General features: G+C 30.3%; 3 protein-coding genes across 5 annotated transcripts; 2 read left to right on the top strand and 1 right to left on the bottom strand.

Moving 5' to 3' along the window:
- Window positions 1-1,369: 1,369 nt before the first annotated feature.
- Window positions 1,370-4,377, bottom strand: LOC103497923 (adenylate isopentenyltransferase 5, chloroplastic-like). The gene is made up of 2 exons (XM_008460332.3): window positions 3,994-4,377; window positions 1,370-2,846 (listed from the first exon to the last, which is right to left on the bottom strand). The coding sequence occupies exon 2, from the start codon at window positions 2,816-2,818 to the stop codon at window positions 1,832-1,834; it is 987 nt and encodes a 328-aa protein (XP_008458554.2). The 5' UTR covers window positions 2,819-2,846; window positions 3,994-4,377; the 3' UTR covers window positions 1,370-1,831.
- A 9,491-nt stretch (window positions 4,378-13,868) lies between these two features.
- On the top strand, window positions 13,869-18,442 carry LOC103497924 (uncharacterized). 2 transcript variants are annotated; one of them, XM_008460334.3, is made up of 10 exons: window positions 13,869-13,975; window positions 14,102-14,325; window positions 14,559-14,620; window positions 14,730-14,784; window positions 14,878-14,976; window positions 15,157-15,243; window positions 15,834-15,950; window positions 16,866-16,958; window positions 17,665-17,695; window positions 18,071-18,442. In XM_008460334.3, the coding sequence occupies exons 2-10, from the start codon at window positions 14,230-14,232 to the stop codon at window positions 18,256-18,258; spliced, it is 828 nt and encodes a 275-aa protein (XP_008458556.1). In that variant the 5' UTR covers window positions 13,869-13,975; window positions 14,102-14,229; the 3' UTR covers window positions 18,259-18,442. The 2 variants fall into 2 exon arrangements, with proteins under 2 accessions (XP_008458556.1, XP_008458555.1); XM_008460333.3 differs by having other exon boundaries at window positions 13,869-13,979.
- Window positions 18,443-23,452: 5,010 nt separating this feature from the next.
- LOC103497926 (heavy metal-associated isoprenylated plant protein 33-like) lies at window positions 23,453-26,219 on the top strand. Of its 2 annotated transcripts, XM_008460335.3 has the most exons (4): window positions 23,453-23,737; window positions 23,855-23,968; window positions 24,139-24,214; window positions 24,323-26,219. In XM_008460335.3, exons 2-4 carry the CDS (start codon window positions 23,939-23,941, stop codon window positions 25,900-25,902), a joined length of 1,686 nt encoding a protein of 561 aa, XP_008458557.2. In that variant the 5' UTR covers window positions 23,453-23,737; window positions 23,855-23,938; the 3' UTR covers window positions 25,903-26,219. The 2 variants fall into 2 exon arrangements, with proteins under 2 accessions (XP_008458557.2, XP_050947788.1); XM_051091831.1 differs by having other exon boundaries at window positions 23,573-23,737; window positions 24,139-26,219.
- Window positions 26,220-26,488: the final 269 nt, after the last annotated feature.

Here is a 26,488-nt window from a genome sequence, read left to right as displayed (position 1 = left end):
TTTACCAAACAAGAAAAATATATGTACATAGAATTTATTCAAATCTAATAAATATTTTATAAAAAGAATGATTATATGGTAGAATAGATGCAAATATTTAATATTTAAAGGCTTTAATTATTGGATGTTTTAAAAGTTTGTAAAAATATTGCTACAAATAAAATTGAAAATTGACTCTCTCTTTTAATTTTTTTTTTTACGTAAATATTACATATTGATAATTTTACCTAAAATAATGCTTTGAGAATCTTTATTATCTTATATTTCACTATAAAAAGTTAAACTCACCGATCCAAATCAATCAAATTAAGAAACATGATGGGTATTAATCAATTGATTATAATGGCACTTGATCTTGAATAATGTTTAACTACTCATGCTCGATTGTCCAAAGTCCAAACAAGCTAAGCCCAAAATCTCTCATTTATTATTTATGCATTTCCAACATTGTTTCCTTTATTTATAGTTTCTTTTTGTGTGATCACTAATAGACAAAGGTTTCTTTTTCAATCACTACTAATTATTTATTTATTTGTCAACTAAATGTATGATAACCTAAGTGCACATACCTCAATCCTACAATAATTTATATCTACTGTATATGTTTTGAGGTTAGATGTTCAAATCTTTCTATCTTATTGTATACTAAAGTATATATAAACGTTCAACCACTTTTTTAGAAAAAGAAAATCACTTTTAAAGTGTTTTCTTTGAAATATTTAAATTATTGAATTTTTAACTTCAAATTCTTTCCTTATTTTATCATCAAATTTCATATTTGTTAGAAATGATTCTGGATTAAGGGATAAATTAAAAATATAAGGAGTTAGGTCAAGGAGTTAAAGAATAGATAAACGAAAAATTCCAAGGCAAAACCAAGTGGAGAGAGGGAAAAGGAATGAATCGAAACCCAAACTAGAAAAGGCTTCAACCTCGACCTTAAGAGAAAATGGCCCGAGATAGAGGGATAATTATTCAAAAAACTCTAATAAAAATGATTAAGCTCAAATACTCTATAAATAGGAGGGGAAGGCTCCAAAATCACATACAAAAGTCTTCTACGAGATTTGTCTTCTACTTGTTATAAAATTCATCGTTCACTTAAGTAAATCAAAATGTGTATGTTAGGGACCGACACATTAGTTGTTTCTCTCCTTTTCAAATAGTGAATTACGGTTACATTGCTTGACCCAAAATTTGGTGTCAATAATATCAACCACTGTATAAATATTATTTTAAATAATAACATATTACATGAAAATAATAATAAAATGATTAAAAAATTATGAAAAAAGAAAATAAAATATGGTTAATTAAATAACATGTTAAATGCTAAATAAAGGAAGTTGATATAATTTCCATACCAAAATTAGTAAATCTCCTTTTCATATTATTCCAATCATCCATATCCATCAAGACACGTGGACATCTCCAACTTTAAAAACAAAAATTACAATACAAATACAACTACACCAAAGCAGCTCCACACACGTGGGAAAAGAAACTATAGATAAGTAGCCGCACGTGCAGATTCCACCTATAAACTCAATAACCCTATCTTTTAATTTATTTAACTTTTACAATAAAACTAATCTAAACACTTTAAAAAAAAAGAAGAAACCATCATTCTCATGTAACTTATCTAACGCTATCCAATCCAATCGCATAGTTTGTACATGACAAACACTTCTTATTTGTATAATTAAATCAAAATGCATAAAGATGAGTGTATCTCCTCCCATACACAATAGTGAAAGATGTTCTTTCATGTTGTTGTCACGTGCCATCATTTGGACGAGTGATGAACTCTTAAAAGCTGAAAAAGAATTATTCAAAAAACTGCGTTGAACACTTTTTTCGTAAGTTTGAAACTATTTTTAGAGAGAAATTGGTCAATGATCATAAAGCTTGGCTCTACCACAAGTGTCTCCCAAGCATTATCAGACGAATAGTCTTCTCCGTTGTCGAGTTGTAGGAACACTTCGGTAGCGTCGATACGATGGAAATTATTCCATCCCCGCCATTTGTTTTGGAGGCGGTGAATCTTTTGCTGTTGACGACATGCCAATTTTATTGTATTTTCTTTTATTTTCAAAATAGCCGCCTTAAGGATTCGAGATCGAGCTTTATCATCCGTGGTAGAATCCATCTCAGCACGTAGAAATGCATCGAGTTCCGGCACTCCAATGGCGCGTCGAATTCCACGTCCATAATCATTTCCTAATCCATTAGGATCAAATAAATTCCGTACCTCATTAACTAATCCATTTTCCAACATTCGATCAACACGTTCCGACACGAAGGAGTTGAGGATCGGTAATGAAACGTCCACCCATAAGAAGCAACAATCATAACGGTAACGAAACTCAGGCTCCTCCTCTACAAGTGATTCGATGAAGGAGTTGGAGCCGCCAGCCAGAATAGGGAGCCGACGTTTTCCTACAATAATGGAGTTGATCGCCGATGAGGCATGGCGGCGGAAGTCGGCGACAGTGAAGTTTGAATTGGGATCGGCGATTCCAAGGAGGTGATGTGGGACACCACGACATTCTTTTTCAGTGACTTTATTGGTGAGAACTTTGAGTCCTTTGTAGACTTGGATTTTGTCGGAGTTTATAATCTCAGCTGGGAAACGAGTGGCTAAATCAATTGCCAAACGTGATTTTCCGGTGCCGGTAGCTCCCATTACAAATACCACTTTGTCTTTTCGCCGGAAAAATGGTTCCAAATTCAGTGTGTTATTGTTTGTGCCTTGAAAGTTTACCAGCGGCGGCTCCACCGCAACTTGCTTGCAGCTCGTCGATAACCAAATTTTCATTCCTTTGACTGACGATGATATATTGATCCTGAAAAAGTTTTCCGGAAGAAAAAAACAAATCATTGACACATAATAATAATAATATTAGGGTTGTTTGGAATGTATAAGTTTGGTTATTATAACTAATAGTTTTATCGGTCAGAGTGGGTGCTTAAACTTGGTCTAAAAGCATCCAAATATAATTTAATTTACCACTAACCTAATTACTAGCATAGATTATTTCAGTTTATATATATATATATATATATATATATATATATATATATATATATAACATCAAATTGAAGAATAACCTCTAAACCTATATTAAATTTATTGATGATTTGAAATAAATGTAGATTATTTTAGTTTAAATTATTACAAACAAGGAGAGATGATGATTATAAATTAGTCAACATAGAAGATCATAATGAAAGTTTTACGATGGGTTATAATTATTAGGAATCAACTAATTATAATAAAAAGCTAATTAATATTGAGGGAGTGAACTATAATAATTTATTCCACTCAAATAAGGTTGTCGTTAGTCTTTAACATCATTTCCAAAGACAGATTTTGTTAAAATAAGTAATTAACCTAAATAGTGTTGTAGTTGATGGTTAAAAATTAGAAAATATATAATTATGATATTAAGATAATTTATGTTATGGTTCATTTTTAACTCGAGAAATATATATTGTTAAAATGATTTACAACACAGTTCATAAGATCAATTTTTACACACACCTTCTCTGTCATGTAATAAAGTGCTGTGAATAATGAATTTAATTATTTTACTAATTAAACAAAATGACTTGCTCTCATTAATTATTACTTTTATATGAAATATATTTGAGTTTGTATTAATTCTTATGTAATTTTGAATAGTGAAAATTTGGAAGCATAGGCTTGACTTTTGTGAACACCCTAGCATTAAATTATTTTCAAATTTCTATTTTTAAATAAATAACAAAATGTTATACACTTAATTTTATAGGTTAGACAGTAATTTAACTAAAACATGTTTTAAAAAATAATATAGTAATTTAAAACAAAAGGTTTTGTCTATTATCAAGAATTACTCATTGGACCTTGCAATATTCTTCATAATAATGTCTTTATAAGTAAGATCAATAGTATATTACTTGTGTTGGAAGAACATGAAATTTCAGTAGTTAGGAAGAACGGAAATTTACCTTTGCACCGAAGAAAACTTGTGTCGGAAGATGCGTAATACAAGTATATGTACAGAACCTCTTCTTAAAAGATGGTGATAGCGAAAAACGAAGAGAGAAAATAGAAAGCGAAAGCGTACGAAAATGGAAGTATATGCTTTATCAAAGCGGTAAGCTCTACAAGTATGATATATATTTCAATATATACTTGTAGAGAAAGAAAGAATATGGAAGAGGGGGATCTAATGGATATTTAATTTGTGAGAAAATGATGTTTGTATGATTTTTTTTTTTTTTTTTTGTTTAAAGTTTATGATCAATCACTACCAAATGATGTTCATCTTATATCTCTCCACAAAGCAATGATAAGATTGGTTTGGGGTATTTATATATATATTGCTGGTGAGGAATGGCTAAACTTCACTTTAATTCACATCATTTCTTTAATCTAGATTCTCTTTACTTTTTTAATATGATTAATCTAATAGTTTTATTTATAAAAAATAAAAATTAATTATAACTTTCACGAGCTCACATCTATATCTACCTAAAGACGATTATAGGTCTCAGTTTAAATCCTCCATCCTTAAAGTTGTACTATATATATGTATGTATGTATATATTTATACACACTCACTAAAAAATCGAAAGGTCTTTAATCGTTTTCCATATTTACATTTCATGTCGTTGAACTATTTCATACTTGCAAGTGAGAAAGCAACCCTATACCCTTCGGGTGAAAATTAGGAGATCAAATTATGCTAATTAAGTATATAAAAAAGGATTAAGGCTTAAATTGAAATTGTTGAAAATTTTCAAATAATACCCATTAATAAAAAGAATATTCTGTAATACTATGTAGTAAGTGTGATACATCTCAAATTTAAACCTAGAAAAATTGAAAAGAACAAGAAAATTTTAAGAATGTGTTCAAGTAAATTTTTTAAGACAGGCTAAATATACCACTGTTATGATAAAATGGAAAAGCAGATTATCCATTAAATTATTGTTTTATTAGTATATTTACATAAGTAGTTTGTATCTCGCACAAAATGAATTAAAGCTATTTATTTTAGTTCAACAATGTGTATGATAAAATCGCTTATACGAGTAAACATTGCTAATTGGTAGATGGTACGTAGCTTATTGATGTAAGAGCTGATTTTTAAGCTCTATTTTAGTAAATATTTGATTTCTTTTAGAAATATTAATTCTACAAACACTTCTCTCACTTATAATTTTTTTTTAAAATGTTGAAAACTTATTTTTGTTTTTAGAATTTGACTAAAAGTGCAAACAATAGTAAAAAATGGTAAGGAAATAAACTCACTTATTTAAAATAATAATAATAATAAAAAATAGTTATCAAAGGTTTTATTTTTTACGATTTACTTAAAAATTTCATAAATAGTATTAAAAATTGTATGAAGTTATACAAACTAATTTATCTAAATTTTATAAAATGATAGAAACTAAATTTTAATTTTCTTCTAAAACATAAAATTATATTCTAGCCCAAATGACAATTATTCTATCAAATTTGCTAAGAAATTAACCATTTTTCAAAAGAGGATTCTTTTCTGAAAATAAAAAGAGAAAAAATTGGCGAAGCCATGAGTCCGTACACACCAAGGTATGGTCAACTCAAGTATAAAAAAATGTTAATAAAAAATGAAAGGAAACTTTCGTTCGTCAAGTTATAGCCATGCCCTTTTGCACATTATATCATTAAAAATTTCTTTTTTTTTAAAAAAAATAAATAGATGGAAGAAAGAAAAAAGAAAAAGAAAAAGAAAAAGAAGAGGCACCCACTACGTACAAGTGTAGTGGGGGTGATATAGCATTTTAAAGAGGTTAGTGGGGGCAAAGAGAACTTTCTCTTAACAAAGTGGTTTTTTTTTTTTTTTTTTTTTTTTAAGATACCTAAAACTTTTATATTTATATTTCCCCAAAAGACAACCTAATAAATACTTACAACTTCTTACTATTTAAAGCCACATAGCTTATTTTAGTAAATTTATAATCTTTTTAGAAAACGAGAATCCATCCCTCCTTTTTATTTTTATTTTTTCTTTTTAGTTGTAAAACACGAAGATTGTCGTATTGACATACAAAAACGTCGTGATGTTTGTGTTGTGATGTTATTGTATTAAAAAGCAATACGTGTTTGAAAGTGATTTTAACATGCTTAATTATGATTATTCTTGTTAATGGTTATTTTAAAATAACTCTTGAAATCTTAATTTTATTTAGGAGATAATATTTGTAATTAAAAATATAAACCGCTACTAGCAATTTTAGACTTAAAAGCTATGATTGACATAAGATAGGAACATAGAAGCAACAAAGTAAGAAAATAATAAGGTTTTGGTGAACAAAACATAGCACCCTAGACCCAAATGGGCCTTAAGGAATGGTTGGTTCGTGTCAAACCTAATGTGCTCGACATCGACGTTGACTAAGGATGAGGCCAATCCTAGCCAAATATGACATCAAATAGGCCCCTTTGACCCAGTAGAGATCATATGACTATAACCTCAAGCAACTTCGAAATATTGTTGGAACAACTTAGGTCAATCACCACTATAAATACATTATTATAACACCATGTAAGGTGATATAAATCATACTTTCAAATTTTCTAGCTTTCACATTTTTTAACTTGATCATCAGTGTGTATGGCGAAGTACCACGTGTGCATATTTACTCTTTTGTTTGTCACACTCCTCTCATTCAATCAAGTTCATATATAGTGTAATATCACGTGAAGGGTAAATACGTTTCTTCCACCAATATTCTACCATTATGACTTCTCGATACAAGAAACATACCTAAATCTATATACTTATATTAAAGTTGACCATGATATATTATTTTATTCTAGAGTTGGCATTTGGATCACTAGATTTTCTAGTTATTTGTAATTAATCCTATTAAGACTATATTGCATTATCTACAATGGTGTGCCACTTGACCTCTCTCTCTCAAAAGCCACTCTCAATACAAATCTATATCTTTCTTTTCGAAATAAGTAAATAAATATCTTTCTTTTTCAAAATAATTAAATAAAAGTAGGATTCTCCCTTCAATTTCTAGTTTGAAAGGGGGAAAAAATCACTTTTTAAAAATGAATTGAAAGTGAAATTTCTTTGTTTCCATTCTTATTTGACGTTTAATTGAGAAGGGGTAGATGTGATGTTTGCTGCACAAGCTAATGTGCAATTTCTTATGAATAATTGAAAAATGGCTGCTTTTAAGTCTCATCAAGATTTACAAAATAGTAATAACAACAAAAAAAAAAAAAAAAAAAGTGTATTTTGAATTAAATGAACATATAAAAAAAATCTACACAACTTTTGAAGTATAAGAATCTAAAGATAATCTAAATAATGAAATTGTGATTTTTATATAATTAATTTTATCCTTTTGATTGACTGAAAATATTGGATAGTTGGGAGATGGTTAGATGAATATTCTATAAAAATGGAAGACAACTCGAAGAATAATTTTATCACTCAAAATATTTTAAAAATAAATAAAACAAAGAACAGAGAGATTTGAAGTTAAAATTAGGTTTTGTGGAGAAGTACTACTACTTTTTTGGCTTCTTATCTTCAAATAACAATGATACTAATTAATAATAAATAAATAAATAAAACAAAGAGTTTCTTTCTTTCTTTTTTTTTTTTTTTTTTTTTTCTTTTTTCTAATTTCCTTTTAGTGGCACTAGCATTTTGAAGTTCTTTTGAAAAAAAAGAAAAGAAAAAAGAAAAGAATATAAGAATGGAAGCAAGTTGGTACTATGAGGAAGGATAGAATTTTGTGTAGATAATGTATTGGGTTTTCTAATGATTGCACAAACAATAGGTATCTTAAAGGGAACATTTCATGATTATTATTGTTCATGTAAATATATATGATTATATATATAAAAAAAAAGTGTAAAACAACAAAAATAAAACTTTGTAATAAAGCATTAAAAACATTTAATAATTTCAAAACAAATATATATATATATATATATAATTTCAACTATTCAGATCAACTTTATTTTAGTCGAGAAATATTAGTTTTCGTTTTAAACTCAACTATATAAGAGAGAGTTTACTATATATATATATATATATTTTAAAATTTAAAAATAAAAAATTGATAAAAATTATATATTATTTATTATTCTTATAAAAATAAGAATAATAATTTTTTTTATAAGGTTTAAATAGTTTGTTTTTTGATTATTATTTTTTAAAAAACCCGATTTTCTTTTTTTAACTAATATCATGACTTAATTAAAGTATTCTTAATTAAGCAAATCATATGATTAGTTGGTCTGCTTTAATAATTAGTTTGTATAATTCAAAACACATACTTATAAAAGACTTGAAAATTGCTTGCAATGAGTTAAAAAAAATTAGGAATAGAATTGTTAACTTCAAATATAAAGAAATAATTAATTTGAAAGAGTCATTTATATAAAAATGAAAGTTGATAAATATATTTTCTCCCATCAATGATTATTTGGAAAGATTATAAGATGAGGTAAAAATAACAAAAATTAAATAACAAGAAAAGAAACTTTTGAGTATAAAAAAGAAAGCAAGAACACACTCGATAATGGTAATTAATAGTATTTTAAAAATTACGCAAAAAAAAAAAAAAAAAAAAAGAAAAAGAAAAATGTAACTCTTAATTAAAATAATCTCTAATCCAAAGTTTGAAACTAAGCTGTCCACCAACAAATTAAAATTGATACTATTGTTGCTCCATTACTATTATGCAAAATGGGATATAATGTGCCCCCCCAATTAGTATATGATTCAAATAAAGTATTTACTTTATTTTGGATTTCTGTGGCCTTCATGTTGTTCATGTTCTTTTGTTGGCCAAATATAACCATTTATGCACCAACTTCCAATATATATATATATAAATCAATATGATCATTATTTGCCCTTTCTTTTTCTAAAAAAAAAATTATAATAAACAACGACGATAAAGATGATAATAATAATGTTTAAGGTTTTATTTGACATTTTTGGATGGGTTAAATGACTTTTCTTTTGTTCGCCTTCGTATATGTTTGATAATATAATCTATATTTATGACATTTTAGATTATCCAACATTAATTACAAAGGACAAAAAAATGTATTGTTGAATTACGTTGTATTTAAAATTAATCTTTTATTTTTCAATAGCTTCTAAAGAATGAAGACCGAATCTATTAATGTTGTTTAAAGAGGTAGGATCCCAACATTAAAGAGCTTTGGATATGTCTCGTGAAAGGCTATTAATTACTTTTGTTATATGATCTATATAAAACCACCCACATTTTGGAATAATTTGTCCACTACGGTCATTTTGTCACATTTGGAGGTCCTTAGGAGTTTTCTTGCCTAAACAAGTCACGTTGATGTTTGTTTTGGAATCATATGATCAACGATCTCTCTATTTTATGTGATGTGTTATTCGGAATAGATTATTTAAACATAGGTATATATGAAAATCTTCCCACTTTTTTAAAACTTTAGAAAACAAAACTTGTAATTAATTTGATTAGTTATGAAGTTAAGTTTTATTGGATTGTGATTGTGGTGGTTGACAATGATTGTTGTGATTGAAAATGAAAGCACTTAAAGCAATTTAATTCGGATATTATGGTTCAAAATGAAGCACTAAATCAACTTTGTTTTACTTTTTGTTTTTTTCAAAAAAAAAAATAAAAAATCCTTCAAATCTTGAATTCGAGAGAGCCCTTTAGTTTAAAAGATTTGACATTCTGTATGATTTGAAATTTTGTTTTTATCTCACATCATTTCATTTCAAGCCTAAGATGCCAAACAATTCATTAGTGCTTGATTTATAGCTAATTTTCATTAACTTAGTGTACATTTGTTAGTGTCAATAAAGTGGGAGATTTGTTCCAACAAATCAATTCGACCCATTAAAACCTCTCTATCGTGTGTGTATATGATGTTTATGTACGAAATATATTCCACTCAAAATTCAAGTCAATCGTAATTTATGAATAGCTCACTATCAACTTTTCTTTGAAGAAAATTCACGAGTGTATATTAACTATTTATTTTCTATACATTTTTTATAATATTTATTATGTATGGTCCTATTTACTTTTTTTTTTTCTTTCTTTTTTTGTGTTTACATTTAAGTTAGACCCTAACTTATTTTATTTTATAGATCTCATATCATTTTCGATTACTTTTTTGTATGACGAACATTCGATAAAGAGAGTATGAACATTTTAAACCGTGACATATTTTTTTTGTATTTTTCTTTTACTTCTCTTAAGATTTGTTGTTATTTTGAGGAAAAAGGATAGTGTATACATGCATGAATGCTTCAACAAATTAAACAATAAGTAAATTGATCTATAGATATAGTAGTAAAAACATTTCCAAATTAAATTTACCAGAGATTAAAAAGATATATAATGTCAAAAGTTTATATAATGAAACTTATAATCTTATCATTTATGAAATAGATGCAGTTTAGTTATGATTCTCACAGTCACCAAAAACTAAAATATTTTAAATATAGAAAAATTAAAATAAGTTATATCAAAATTTTCTATATTTCTTATAGTTCAGATAGATGTCGATAAAAGTCTATTAATATTAAGAAATTAATAGAAGTTTATTATCGTTAAAAACTTATCGAAGCTCAATGCTATATATATATATATATATATATTGTATCTATTGTATTTTATTTAAGTTGAAATTTCACATCTCTCTTTAATCCGTACTAGAATTTAAAGTGTATATATAATCACATCAACATTATACATAAATATTATGCGCATGCTTGATCATATTACAATAATGCTGCAAACTCATAATTACTCATTCTACTTTATTAATAATCCTTCCCCTAAATTAATTTTATTGGTCAATCCATAAAAACACAAACCTATATTATTAATTAAAACAAGTTATGATTACCATCATCATACTCATAATTACTGTGTTAAATTGCTTATTATTATCTTTCAACCTTTTTATTATTATCATTTCTAACATAATTATTTTTTTTTAACAACTTACTATCTTTCGATATAACTTTTGAAACAATATTCATGTCATGTTTTCTTACTTGAATATTATTATTATTATTTGAATGATTTCAATACAATTAAATTCAAGCTAAGAGAGTTAATCGTTAATTTAAGATGTATATATTAAATAAATAAAAATAAAAATAAATATTATCTTAAAATATATTTTAACCATAATGATCCCATTCACCAATGTAAAGTTTCATATTGGCAGTTTGACCCATTTGCATGCCTATTTTTTTTTTCTTTTATTTTTTAAGTGCTTAAATTTGCATGCTTATGCTTTGTGATCAAGACTGTTTATTTTATTATTAATCTCAAGGCTGTGTGTTATTATTCTTTAATAATTGATTCTCCTTATTTATTTGACTATTATTAATTAATCATTTGATGACTTTATGGCTCAACTAAAAAGAATAATCATTTTACTTAAACACCCATTCCCATTATCCTTTACATCCCAAAACTTTATAAAGAAAAAAAATATTGTAAGGTTTCCACATTCTTATTATTTTATTTAAAATTATTTATTCATCTTATACATTTCAATTCTTATATTACTAATATCTTTAATTAACTTGGTTGGCTTTTGATCAAATTAAATATTATCTCAAATTAAAGGAAGGAATTGTATATATAAGCTATAACTAGATGTTGTAAGTAAAATATTAAGCATACTTATCAACTTATATTTATGGCTAGCTAGAAAGAAAATTGTATATGAAATTAAATAATTTTGTATTTTTGAATTTCTTAGTTAAAGTATATGCCTTCTCAAAAGATTTAAATTTCTCACTTTATAGCTTTTAAATGTTTAATGGTAAGGTTTTTTTTTTTTTTTTCTTTTTGTTTAATGCCTATTTCTGTTATTCTACTAAAGACTAAAAAGAAAAGAAAAAAGTGTTTTATCATCTTTTTATTTTAATTCTTTCAAATTATAAATAAGAAAAGGGAAGGAATCACTAATTACATTGAAAGTTAATTAATTCTAATAATAATTTAATTAAGCATCCTTCCTAGACAATGGGAATAACATTTTTTATCTCTATCTAAATTAAGATTTGTATTTTTTTTAAGAAGTTGTCCAATTATTACGTTTTAAAAAATAAAAATTTAAGATTATTTATCTAGTCATTCGACAGGTTTTCAAAAGAACGAATCACATTTTAGTAATTTATCTTTGCAATATGTGAGAATAAGCATATAATCATTTCTTTATTTTTCTTCGTTCAAAATAGGATAAGATGCAAGTCGACTTTCGTGGCGTTTTACACTTTTTATGTAATTGAATGAATTGAAATGTATAAGATGAATAAATAATGTGAAAAATCTTGATTTGTTATTTAATTTATTCTAAATATGGTTTAATTTTAATTTTGTATTTATTCTAAGAGAGACCACAACTATAAAAGCAAAGTTAGTGGATTTGAGAATCAAGTGCTAAAGAAAACTATCACCCTACCTCGTAATGCTTTTTCTTAAGAAAAAAATCCCAATATTTATAACACAAAACTATTATTATTATTATTATTATTATTATTATAATTATTATTGCTATCATTGTTATTATATACTTGGCAAAATATGATAAATTTAGATTAAAATATAAGGTTAAATTATTAATTATACTTTTTTAATACATAAGTCACATAGGAAAATTATAAGGGAGTGTCAATTGGTTGAATTATGTTCTTTTAAGTTAAATTATTAATTATGATCGATCGAGTTTTTAAAAAGGGTTAAAAGAAAATTTTGAGATTTTGATTTTTATGAAATTGTAAAATAAATAAAATGTTGATATAAAATGAATAAAAGAAAGTTAAGATAATGAATTGATAAATATTTTTGTTACCTTTTAAAAGATTTATTATTCATATCGGTGATATTTTATAGCTTAGTATTTATGTTTGCAATGAAAATATCGAATCATCTCAAAATGTCTATGTGAAATAAATGAAAATGTGAAAATATAGATGATAATATGAACATGTTAAGAGTTAATTTAAAAGTTGTTCGTACAATTTGCAAATATTTTTATTTTAATCTTTATGATTTGGTCAGACCTTTAAAATTGTCTTGTCCCTCACTTATTATATTAAATTGAAAGATATGTTTGTGAAAAAAACAATATTTTTTTTTATGTTCATAGTTTGTTATTTAAAAAAAAATGTTTAATTTTGAAGATTATATCTAAAACAATTTGACATAGATTAAGAGTTATAGATTACCTTTTAAAAGAAGCTAAGAGATGAGATAAGAAGAACTAGTTGTTCTTCCTATAAGAAAGCGAATTAAACTTATCAACCGAATGTTTTTTAGCACGTAACCTTCACTCAAGAATTGCACGTTTAGTCATGAAGCTCGTTGATAGCTCCAGTAGGATTTCACTAAAAAAACGTAAAAACTAAAAACTCAAAATTGTCGTGTGCAATCCAATGACTATACTGCTTCCTACAATCCTAACGTGCGCAACATCATAAATCTTAGTGATGGAATAGCAAAAAAAACATTTCTTATTTAATATCTTTTAGAAAGGATAAATTGGAAAAAATAATTATAAATCTAAATTATTAAAGAATTCCTATACAAATAATAAATTTTGGTATCTCCACGGTTCATATCAAACCTAAAGGGACTTTAGATGGAAAATGTCGGGTTGCTATGCTAGAATTTTATGGGTCAAATCATGGGCCAGTTTTGGTTTAGAACTGGGCCAGGCCTCTCACCAAAAAGTGGGGAAAACTTTGGGCTTTGGTAAATGGGCCATTTGTGGTTCAAATCAACGGGCCCATAAAGACGAGTTGAAGGAAAGAAAAAGAAAAGAAAACGTAACGATCCAAATTGAGAAGGTCCCAAATTTGACGCCAAAACTGGAGATCAAAGCTGCAAATCTTCGTTGTGAATTCAGAGGAAGTTACAGAGACAAAGAGTAGGTAATGGTGCTGGTAGTTAATTCTTGTTGTAATTTTCCATTGATGGATGAAGATCAAGCTTTGGAATCCATATTCAGAATTTCACTGATTTTCTAAATATATATATATTTTTTCCTTTCCAGTGGCAAAAACCTAGCCAGGAAACCTGGCAAACCTTGGAGGATTGAGGGCTCGCTTGTCGTTGAAGCATTCCATTTCTGATCACAACGACGACGAGGAGGAGTGCAGACCTTGGCGTCGTCGTCTTTCTATGGCTTTCACATGGCGCTCCGCCCTCAAGATTACCCTCTTACTCCTACTTCTTGCTGCTGCTGTAACTGCCTGTTTTACCCTCCCAATCGAGAAGGTATCAATTTCTTGTTTCTTCATCATCACCTACTTGAATTGTCGCATTTCCATTTTCATCTGTTCTTCAATTTTGGAGGTCTGGATTAATGCTCTCAAGGAATTTCTTGATTTACGTGTTTGTGTGAATGTTTCAATGTTATACCGTGTTTGACGAATTTTCGTGTCTAAATGTAATTATGATGCTATATGATTTCTATCGATCATATATTTGAAAATCCAACACCTTTGCAGATTCTGAAGGACTTTTTACTATGGGTTCATGAAGATCTTGGCGCTTGGGGTCCACTTGTGCTGTAAGTCGGTGTAGCGTAGCCCCTTGTAGAACATTTCAAGTTGGTTTTAAATTATGTCTGTATTATCGCTTTCGCTCTCTCTCACTCTACTGGGGATATATTGTTTTAGGTCTATTGCATACATTCCTTTGACAGTGCTGGCAGTTCCTGCCTCGATACTTACTGTAAGCATCAAATCTAATGCTTCTTATACCTGAAAAAGATATAATGTGTAGTGATGAAGGTGACTGGAATTGACCTATTTGTCTGTCTTTCAGCTTGGTGGTGGTTATCTATTTGGGTTACCTGTGGGCTTTGTTGCTGATTCCATTGGTGCAACTGTTGGGGCTGGGGCAGCTTTCCTTCTTGGGCGAACTGTACTGTTTGAACCCTTATGCTTGTCTGTTATTCATATTAAGTTTGCGAATTTTGTATTTGATTATAGAATTGGCCCAGTTTGTTCTTTCTTTTGTATTTTATAATTTTCAAGTCCTTATTAGATCAAATATGTGTGACTGCTAGTTTGTCTGATAATCCTTTTATGACATTCCTTACAGATTGGAAAGTCATTTGTGGTTTCCAAGCTGAAGGATTATCCACAGTTTCATTCGGTTGCAATTGCTATTAATCGGTCTGGATTTAAGGTTTGTCCATTTTTTCGTACATCACCTTGTTAGTTCATTTTCTTCTTTATTTAATGTATATGAATGGCATTTGATGTTTTGTGAATACCAATTCTCGCTTATGTCATGTGTAGTGTATCATCTACAATCTATCTATGAAAATGTCTCTCCTTACAATTGCATGATGGAAGTATATTGAGCTGTAAATGAAATATAAATTAAGTTTTGAACTGCAGTCCTAGAGTTGAAAGAGGATGCCAATGCACTTAGTTTGCTAAACTTAAATATATGATTTCTATAAATTGTGTGTAGGCTACTCTTCGATTTCCAATGAGTGGAAATTAATGTAGAATTTTTGGCTATTTAGACTGTTCTCTTGGTGCTTAGGAGAAAAGTTAATTTTGTCTTAGTAACTATGAAAATGCTGACTGATAAGAAATAGATTCTTATTTTGCTTTCATTAGATTGGCATCTCTGGTATTTGTATTTGAAATGATTGAACATGGTACCTGTTCGCACTTCCCCCTGTGTACATATCTCACTTGGAGTTTGGAAATTATCAGGAATAAGTTATGGATGCTTTTAGTGACCCAAAGTTTTCACTTTTGCAGATTGTTTTGCTGCTTCGGCTTGTACCGTTACTGCCATTCAACATGTTGAATTACCTATTGTCCGTGACTCCTGTTTCACTAGGGGAGTACATGTTGGCTTCATGGTTGGGAATGATGGTACTTTCTTTCTCATGTTCTTATAACATCAATTCTGACCACCTGTATTTCAGATCACAAATTTGCCATAATTTGTATGTTGATCAGAGTGTTTTATCTAGCCAAGCGTAAACTGTTGGTTATTTCTGTTTCATTTGTATTTATGTCTTGTTGCAAAATTTATTAAATTTGTCGCAAAATTTATTAAACTTGTCTCCAAATTTTAGTTGTCTGTCCATTTGTAGTGCATAGATAGGCGTATTTTTATGTTGCAAAGAGTGATAACTTTTTAACTGCATTTATTTTTCTGTCAGGACCAGCTAAATCAATATTGTAGTTTTCAGCCTTTTAGGCTCTTGTTAGTTCATGATGATAACTTCATTGATTACTAAGGAAAATATCATATAGAATTCTGCAGATAGTTTAAGAGGGCTGAAGAGGAATCTGTTAGGAAGAAAAAAGGCAGGGCGCCATCTGCCAAGTATGTTTCAGATAGCCTATTGAGAGGACTAGCTCACTCTTAGTCTTAGCATATCTCACACTGGCCACAATTTTGGTACAATAATCCTCCTAGTCATTGCTAAATGTTATTCCCATTCCCTAGGCCTGTTTGTCCTTCTAGATAGATAGGCCTGGTTTTTAGTCTTCTTGGATAAACATTTAATATTAAGGAGGGCCTAGCATAATGGTTACCAATTTGAAGTTATTGTAGAATGCTACAGTATCTAGGTAGACATTGTTCTTCATCCAGGTGGAATATGGTAATTTTACAAGTTAGCTATTCTTTATTCTTTTCTGTTTTCTGCGTGTGGCATGTTTTAGAATCGCCATGATAGAATCAAGGAATTATGTCTTTTCTTTTAAAATATCTACATCTATCAAGCTTAGGAGCTAATTTTAATTACAAATTTTGATCTTTCACTGTCTCTGTTGCAGCCCATCACACTTGCATTAGTATATGTTGGAACCACACTCAAAGATCTGTCGGATGTTACACATGGTTGGGGAGAATTTTCAAAGACTCGTTGGGTAAGTACTCTTTAACTTCTATTGTATGTGTACATATAAAACAACTCTTTTATCGAGGGGGAAAAAGAGAATACCCCATACAAAAATCTAAGCCCACAGAAACCCTCTCAAGAAAGGAGTTCTAAGTAAAATGTTGTCTAAAGAGTAATTATAGAAGTCTTTCAAAAGTTGAAATCTAAAGAGAAATATGAAATCTCGTCCAGGAACAAATATCACAAGGTCTCCAGACCTCTAAAAACTTTGTAATTTATCCGATCCCAATATCCCATAACAAAGCGCACTCCCAAATGTACCATAAAAAAAATGGCTTTTTTCTACTAAGAAGCGGACAGAGGAGGAACTCCCTGATTGAAATGTTCTTTATCTTCTACTTTGGTAAGGGAGAGCAACATCTCTCTTTTATGGCTATTGAGTATCAAGATCTTGATGGCTTCACTAATCACGTGGAGTTTTTGCTCTCCTATTTAATTTGTTTATGAAATAGTTTCTTCATTAAAAAAAAAAGTGTCCTGATGGCATGTTTCTCGCTCGGACAGTCGAAATGTAGCACACTATTCTCATGAAATACGAGCGTTTGTATATCAAACATATGCTGCTATAGAATACCACTAGTTTTTCGAAGAGCTTCTGAATTCTACACTATATGATATATACACCTTTGTTCTATCTTGTTTGACGCAATTTCTTTCCTTTATTGTGGATGCAGGCATTCATAATATTGGGCCTTGTGGTATCGGGTAAGTTAATATTATCTGCCGAAACTTATATCTTTCTTCTGGGTTTTATTTTCTTGTTCTGTTTCCGGCAAGCAGCTTTTTCTACAAAGATCAAAAAGTGGACAATAATTCTAAGAAAAGCGTGTGAGACATTTAAAAAAATAAAAGGAAAATGCCCTTTTAGTCTTATCAGAATAAAGATTTGTGTCTTGTGTGCAACATCTGCTACTTGCCAGGAAAAATCTTCGAGCATCTTTGTCAATTAAAATAACATTAGATGGTTCAATAATTATAAAAAAAAAAAAAAAAATCTGATATTTGGGTTTAATTTCAAATAAAGTTTTAGAAAAGAGGGAACCGTACCGGAAGGCTTTTCTGACATTGATTTACATGCAGTGGTTCTGGCGTACTGTGTTACCAGAGTTGCAAAGGCTGCTTTGGAAAAAGCTTTGGCCGAGAACGGAGATGGTGTTGATTATTTGGGTCTCTCCTCGCAGCTACCCATTGTAGATGAATCCCCTGTTGATCTTAACCAGCCTCTCATAATCAAGATTGACTCTCCTCAAGTTGATGATCGTAAATGAAAAAACATAACTCTTTTTCACATGTAAATTCTTCATTCTCCTCCTTCCTTCAATTCAATATAGCCCAGGCTTCCCCGAACGTTGGAAAACTGTTATTTTTTTTTTTATGTATGTACAATTCATACTCCATAACATAGAATCTAGTTTTTTCATCTCTAAATTAAAAGCATGTATTAAAGTGGTAGCTGCTTGTGTTTTTTTTCTTCTTTTCTTTTCCTTTTACTATTGCAATAAAAGTGACAGCCCTATTCATTTGCATTCTTTGTACTCGAAAGTGATTTCCGGCACCGAGTCTGTTTTGTCGATCAGATCGTCATAGGTACATATATATACATATGGGGTGAGTTCAACCTTTAGCTCATCTTGATTTATATGGCTAAATTAAGCTCATGTTGACGGATCATCATGGATATACTGTGGTTATTGAACAATCAATAATGTTCTTATTACTAAATTTCCCATCCTTGATTAGGAAAAAGAAAAAGAACTTCAACTAAAGGAAATCCAAGGCATCCGTTTTTTATTCCTTACTTTCAGATGGCATTTGAGAATGTTAAGGTTCATGTTGTCATATTTCACTTCGGATTTGTTTGTCTGCAATCAGCATCACTGGTTGCCATTGCTGCAGTGCAGCTCGTGTTGTTGGCAAGCCAGCAAAGTGCTTTCATCATAGACGAGCTTATCCTAAGCTTGGTTCTTCAGTTAAATTTGTTCGCATGCAATGATGATAGGCAGTTGTTAAGCCATCAAAAGTTGATGATTGATTGAAACAGTTGTCTTTTCACTTGAATTCATAATTTTTAGGAGAAATTGCCTTTGAACAAATCGTTAATTGATTGGGTGATTAATTATTTGTTTGCTTGAATTCTTAATATTTTCGATAAAATCCTTTGAATGAACCGTAAATTGAACGAAGAATGAATGATTTTTATTCGATGAATCGAATATATTCATAATTTTTAGGATTTTACTCTTTGAATGAATGACTGAGGTTTAGAAAAAAAAAGGATTCAAATCTCAAATGATAGAAGTTTGAAACAAAACCTTTTTGTTATGAGATTGCAGTTTATTGTATAGGGTATCAAATCTTCAGATTCATTAAGAATATTCAATGGCTTGGATTGTGGGCAACTAACTGGTAAGCAGATAAGTTTAGAAGAAATATCTCTACATATTCTTTCTTACTTGGGATTCATTAAGCATTTTTATTTTACTATTTCTTCCTTTACTTTTTATTTGCTACCTAATTAATACTTTTGACTTCTCTTTGAGAAAATCTTGCCATTGTGCAGCTAAAATCATGAGCTTGGTTGGGGGAAGAGACTGCTTTTAAACAGTCTTCTGCTTTTTGTTCAGGCAAATTTCTTAAAAGTTACTTCAATTATCTTTTAGAAGCTGAAGTTGTTTCTTTCTTTCATTCTTTCATGTGCTAAGAAAACAAAATTATAAGAATAAGAAATTATATTGAGAAACAAAACTGCAAGTCCATGATTGAAATGAATGAATTATTAGAGTGGTTTTCTTACAACTTGAGCTTTTTGATAAAATTTAGGCATTGAAGCAGTAAATGGAAAAACCTTCTGTCTGTCAGAAACTTGTAATCCAAAATGTATTGTCTCATTGTTGTTTGTGGTGAAGAAGAAATTGACATGAAGATGCTTCCAATATTTTTGATAATCTATCATAGGATATTATTCTTCAGATAGGTCTGTTGAATTCATTAGCTGCCATGGTAGGTGGATTGAACACTGCATATGAGGACCACTCACAAATTAAGCCTTTTCTTTTCCCTTTTCTTTGTCTCTTTTTCCCCCTCTCATTACACTCTAAATCTCAAAGTTCCCATAATACTTTCATTAACTAATTACTTTCTTTTTGTGCCTCGTTATTCAGCTACACAAACAAATATCATAAACCATGTGATTTGGGCACCCTTGTAGGTGAGAGATCACTTTAACTCCTACTGTTTTCGAGTTCTATAATTAGCCGGTGGAGAATTGAATTATCGACGTGTGAAATAGTAACTAGGAGTTATGCTCGAATTGACGATTTTAACCCTTAATAATTATTTCATTCTCTTTTCTATCTCTTTCAAGTTTGAAAACAAACCATGTGGTACTTATTGGCACCCTCTTTCACTTATAGAAATGGCTATATAGAATTGTTGCAGAAGCTACTTTCTCTTTTTGTTACTCAAACAAAAGAGCACGGTTAATCGAATCTCGAACCTAGGCAAGGTAAATAACTCTCTGGCCCCAATCATAAATAATAGGTTCATCAAGTGTAATTCTTTTTCATATTATCAGAGTAGACAATGAAGTGTATGAATGAGTTGACTTATTTGGCTGTTATGGATAGAGGAAGGAACATAGTTTTTTGGGTTAAATATGGTTTTGTAAACAAACAAACCAAGGGGTATTGTTGGTGATTATTATAATAAGAATGGTCTTTTAGCTTAAATTAAGGGAAGACAAGGGCATTTTGTTTAGGTGTTTTGTCACCATTGAATTGGCTTTTTACAAGTAAGGGGGACCTCTTCAATGGAAGAGGGAAAAGGGGAAGGTCAGAAAATGATTTGTTTAGGAATTAGGAAAGTAAAGGATATGTTGGAGAAACAAAATTGTTGCATTAACTTGATTCTTCTACATTTCCGTTCTAGTTCGAAATACTCACCCGAGCATAATTTAATTGATTTTATGTAAGTCTTTTCGAGTGAGGTTAGAAATTTAAGCATTTCGTCTTCTACGCTAAAAAAAGACGATAGTTTGGGGGTATGGTATGGCTTTCACTCACCTAATTGTTGTTAAAGTAAAAGCTTCATTAACACAAAAGAAGAAGAGGAAAAGGAAATTGATTGCATCAAACCTTCATTCTACCTTTCTCTCTCTCATGTCTAAGATGGTATGGTACACAAAAGAATTCTCTCTCTTTTTTCTCTCTCTCTCATGCAACATTGATTGGACTCAATAATTCATTGTGAAATATTGCATAATTTAATGCATATACTCGTTTTGATCTTTTCTTGTCTTCCATTTGCTAACCGTTTAGTTTACCAGTTAGTTTCTATGTTCGTTGTAGTTTTTGTTCTAATGTTTTCTAAAACAAATCAAGTTTCAAAAACTAAAAAACAATCAATTTTCGAAAGTTTTGTTTTTGTTTTTAAGATTTGATTAGGAATCCAAGTGTTCTCTTTTATCGCCGGTGAAAACCATACTTAAAAATAAATGGGAACGAAACAAGTATTAGAAAGAAAAAGCTTAGAACCTAAAAACAAATCATTACGTAACGTGACCTTAATTTCTTCTATATAGTAAGTTACAAATTTAGGTAGAAAATTCAAGTTTACGATAAAGAGGGCCACTAATGCTTTACCACTTATTTATGTGAACACGTTTTCACGAAAAACAAGAATGTAGAAGCTATGATTCAAATTTTTGACTTCTAACGAAAGTTCCTCGTTCTTAAACACGAGTCAAGTATTTTCTCAAACCGACATTTATAAGTACGTACTTAGCTATTGTTCATTTAAGTTTTAGATATAGGATTTTATGGTTGAAGTAATAGGGAGTATATATTTAATTATGGCATACTCAATTCAATTCAAATTTGGGATTGAATTGATTGACCAACTATTTTTAAAAATATAAAGCATAAACAAATTAGATTTACAACACTCTAAAAGAAGTTGAGAGAGAGATCTCATCCAAATTTTGTTCTAAAATTGCACACTAAGTATTCTAAAATAGTTCATCTTACTTTTCCAATACCCATTTTCTCACTTATTGTCAGCTAAATTAATCAACAATATTTAGAAACATTTCAAAAGTTATAAACCTACTTTTTAGTTCCTAAAAATAACACTTCAATCCTTAAATGTCAGTTTAATTATAACGATTCAATTCTTGAACTTTCAATTTCGTAACAATTTAGTCTTTCAACTTTAAAATTTGTAACAATTTAGTCTCTGTTGGATGTAAAAATGTAACAAGATTTCTTACATAATCAAATCGTTAAACTAATCATGGACTCAATAATCTTATAAAATACAATATTAAAAAATGACAACAAATTCTAATGAATTTTGTCTATGTTGGAGACTATATTACTACCGATTTACGTAACAAAGTTCGAAAACAAATTCGTTACAGAAAAACAAAAGAGTTGAAAGACTAAATTAGTCAACCATGAAACACTAAAAAGATAAATATGTTGGGTAGAAAAACAGGGTTTGATTATAATAATTACGTACAACTCAGATTAATTAAATTTGTGAAGAAGAAGAAGAAGAAAGGAATGGCACAAAAAGGAAGTTCATTAAATATGGTTATTAATGAACATAAATCCAAGTTTTTTTAGAGAAAAATCCGCCAAAAAGCTGAATTTACAGCCCACTATTTCTAACATTTATCTTACTCCTTCTAAATACCATTTTTGGTAATCTCATTTTTTTCATTTTCTTTTTAGTCCTTCTACATTCACAAATTTTCACATTTAGTCCTCCTATATCCACAATTTCCATGCAATTACAAAATTATGTTTTCAAAATTCCTATAGATAAGGCTAATGATTTTTTTTTTCTTTTTATTGGAGAAGTTGATATTATTATACTCATGAAACTAATTTTTAATACTTAGTAGAAATAGCAAAACCTTGTGATAAATTGTTATAGATTTTGACAATTGAATGTAAAATTGTACAAACATGATAAATTAAATTTAAATCCTATTTTTGTTCTTAAATTTTAATATAATTCTCTACAATATAAACTAAATTGTTATAAATTTTAACGCATAAGAATTTAATTATTGTTTAATAAAATAGAGAGACTAAATTATTATAAAATTAATGTATAAGAGATTTTAGATGAAATTCAAAAACTAAAAAGATAATTTTATGAAATTTCAAGTGGGTACAAATGAATTTTAAATTGTTATTTTTCTAATTCAACCCAAGATTTGTTAGAAATATATCCACTAGAATTGGAATTGATATATCCCTAAGTAAAAAATCAAAACAATATTTCATTGTTTTTCAAAATTGAAAATACAAAAAATCTAAATTATAATGAAGCCGAGCCGAGCCATATTCTTGATACGAAGCCGAGCCGAATGTAGTTGAAATTTGGAGCATTCTATTTTAATTTTATATTAATTTTTTTTCCTCTCCTTTTAGTTTATAATAAAATTTCTTTCCATCCAAACACTCACACTCACTCCTCTGCTTCAAACAACTAGAAATAGGAAGAAGCAATCTCAACTCAACAAAGTATAATATATATATATATATATATATATATATATATATTAAAAATTAAAAAAAAAAAAAGTGTTTGTAAAAAACAATAAATATTAAAATAAATAAAGCCCCAAAAGAAGATAGACTGATAGAGTAATCCTTTGGAGAACCTCTCTTCTTCTTCTTCAATTCTCTCTCTGTTTTTTTTTTCTCAAGCATTTGATGACTGTGGTCCTCAAACAAGGTACCATAATCAAAACCCTTCACAATTTTTTCTATGTAATTAACCCCCTTCATCTTCATCTTCTTCTTCTTCTTCTTCTTCTTCTTCATTTTGTTTTGCTCTTTATTGTTTTGTCAGATCCACCTCCATTCATTCCTCTGTTTTCTCCTCCATTATTATCTCTCTGTACACTCCTTTGTTTCTTCCTTCTGAGACTAAGCAATGAGTAAAGAAGAGTTCTTAAAGATCCAGGTAACCCCTTTTTCTCTAACCCCATTTTCTTTTTTTTTTTTCCTACATGAAATATGAAATCCCAGTTTGGATTTGTGAAAAAAAAAATGACGTTTTTAGTTCTATATGTTGATCATACTTGTGCTCTGTTTTTTGGGTTTTTTTTTTTCTGTTTTGTTTTGGTTTTTCAGAAATGTGTTCTTAAAGTGAATATACACTGTGATGGGTGTAAGCAGAAAGTTAAGAAAATCTTGCAGAAAATCGATGGTGGGTTCTCTTTTTCTCTCTGTTTTTGCTTCGATTTCTTGTTCTTTGTGTGTGTGTGTGTGTGTTTTTTGTTAATGGGGGGTTCTTTTGTTGTGTTGTTGATTCTAGGGGTTTTCACTACGGACATAGATGCAGAGCTAGGGAAGGTAACAGTTTCTGGAAATGTAGACGCTGCTACTTTAATTAAAAAGCTCTCGAAATCAGGAAAATATGCTGAGCTTTGGGGAGCTCCGAAGGTTAATCCAAACAATAACAATGGCGGCCATCAGAACCATCTTGCCAATCAGATGAAGAATTTGCAAATTGATAATGGTAAAAATGGGGGTAATAATAATAAACAAGGGCCTCCAAAGGGTGGGAACAATCAGCCGAAATTGGGCGGAGGCGGAGGCGGTGGTGGTGGGGGTGGGCCACCGCAGATTCTGCCGCAGCAGCTTCAACAGCTGCAGCAATTACAGCAACAAATGAATGGGTTTTCATTTCAAGATCCGAAGATGTTACCACCGCAGTTAAAGGGTATGAAAATGCCGCCGTTTAAAGATCCGATTCCGGCGAATCAGAATCAGAAGGCAGTGAAGTTCGATTTGCCGGAGGATGGTGATCTGACCGATGATGATTATGATGATGATGATTATGATGATGACGATTTTGATGAAGATGATGATCTTGAAGAAGATTTAGATGATATTCCTCTTCCTCCGAATAAAATGAAGACGCCCATTGGTGGTGCCGGCGCAGGCGCCGTTCCTGGAGGCGGTGGAGGCGGAGGCGGTGGTCAGATGCCGAACTTGCTTATGATGAATGGGATGAATGGGATGAATGGGAACATGAATATCCAGCAACTAATTAATGCCCAGAAGGCTGCTGCTAATGGAGCTGATAAGAAGGGCGGTGGCGGTGGCGGTGGCGGAGCTATGCAAATGCCTATATCAATGAATGGAATCGGCGGTGGAAACAATGACGGCAAAGGCGGTAATGGAGGGAAGAAAGGCGGTGCCGGCGGCGGTGGTGGTAACGGAGGCGGGGGCGGTGGGAATCACAATCTTGGCGGTGGTGGCAAAAATGGCAACAAGAACGGTGAAGCTAAGAACGGTAATAATAATGGTGGGGTTCAAAAGAACGGCGGTAATAGCGGCGGCGGCGGTGGTCCAATTAATAATGGCAACGGCGGAAAGAAGCCCGGTGGTGAAATGCCTCACGTGATGAACGGTGGTGGTCCCCACGGTTTTCCGAGCATGGGTGGCCATCCCGGATTGCCGGCAGGAGGATTAGCCGCCGGTGGTGCTGGTGGTGGAGGCGGCGGCGGCGGCGGAGGGCGGCCGATGAACATGCCGATGGCACAAATGGGGAACATGCAAATGAGTCAAATGGGATCCATTCCGGCCGTCCAAGGTCTCCCGGCTTCCGCCATGAATGGCGGCGGACCCGGCAGTGCGTATTTTCAAGGACCTCCCGGACCAGCGGAGGCAATGGCCGGTAACCCATACCAACAGCAACAACAATACATGGCAGCAATGAATCACCAACGCGCTGCCATAGCAAACCAAGCAATGATGTACGCGCGACCACCACCTGCCGTGAACTACCTGCCGCCGTATCCGTACCCATATCCTCCGCCGCCACCGGCCGGCGATAATTACACCCACTTTTTCAGCGATGAAAACACTTCAAGTTGCAATGTAATGTGAAAAAAGAAAAAAAGGAACAAAAGAAAAAAAGGAAAAAAAAGGAAAAAAAAAATCATCCAGAATTTGAAGATCTTAGCCACCATAACTAATTAGAGCTCTATTATTATGGTGATAAAATTCTGGTTTTCATGACAGATTAAAAATGTTCAGTTTATAGTTTTTTATTCAGGAGAGTTTAAAAAAAAAAAAAAGACCCCCAGAAAAAAAGAAAAAAAAATTAGAAGTTTGATGATGCTCTTATCATATATATACTTTGGGAATGTTTTTTTTTTCTTTTCTTTTTAATTTTCAGTAAAATCTCTCCATTTAATTTTTAATTCTCTCCTTCTTTTCTTTTTCCTAAAGTATGGTATTTGTTATTTAAATGATAAATAATGAAAGTTGAAGGGGGGGGGGTGCTTTTACAATATATATATATATATATATATATAATAAAAAGAAGAAGAGGGAGTAAGAATGCAAAATTGGAATTTTACAAAAGTGCCCTCATGAAATTTCCGAATTGCAAATGGGTATATTATGATGATGTGTTCCAAATTGGGATTTACAATCATTATTATTATTTGTTATATTGAGAAGTCTTCAT

The sequence above is a fragment of the Cucumis melo genome, chromosome 11, assembly GCF_025177605.1.
Source record: "Cucumis melo cultivar AY chromosome 11, USDA_Cmelo_AY_1.0, whole genome shotgun sequence".
Lineage (NCBI taxonomy): Eukaryota > Viridiplantae > Streptophyta > Magnoliopsida > Cucurbitales > Cucurbitaceae > Cucumis > Cucumis melo.
The sequence above is the reverse complement of the archived record's forward strand: the minus strand, read 5'-3'. Positions and strand labels throughout refer to the sequence as shown.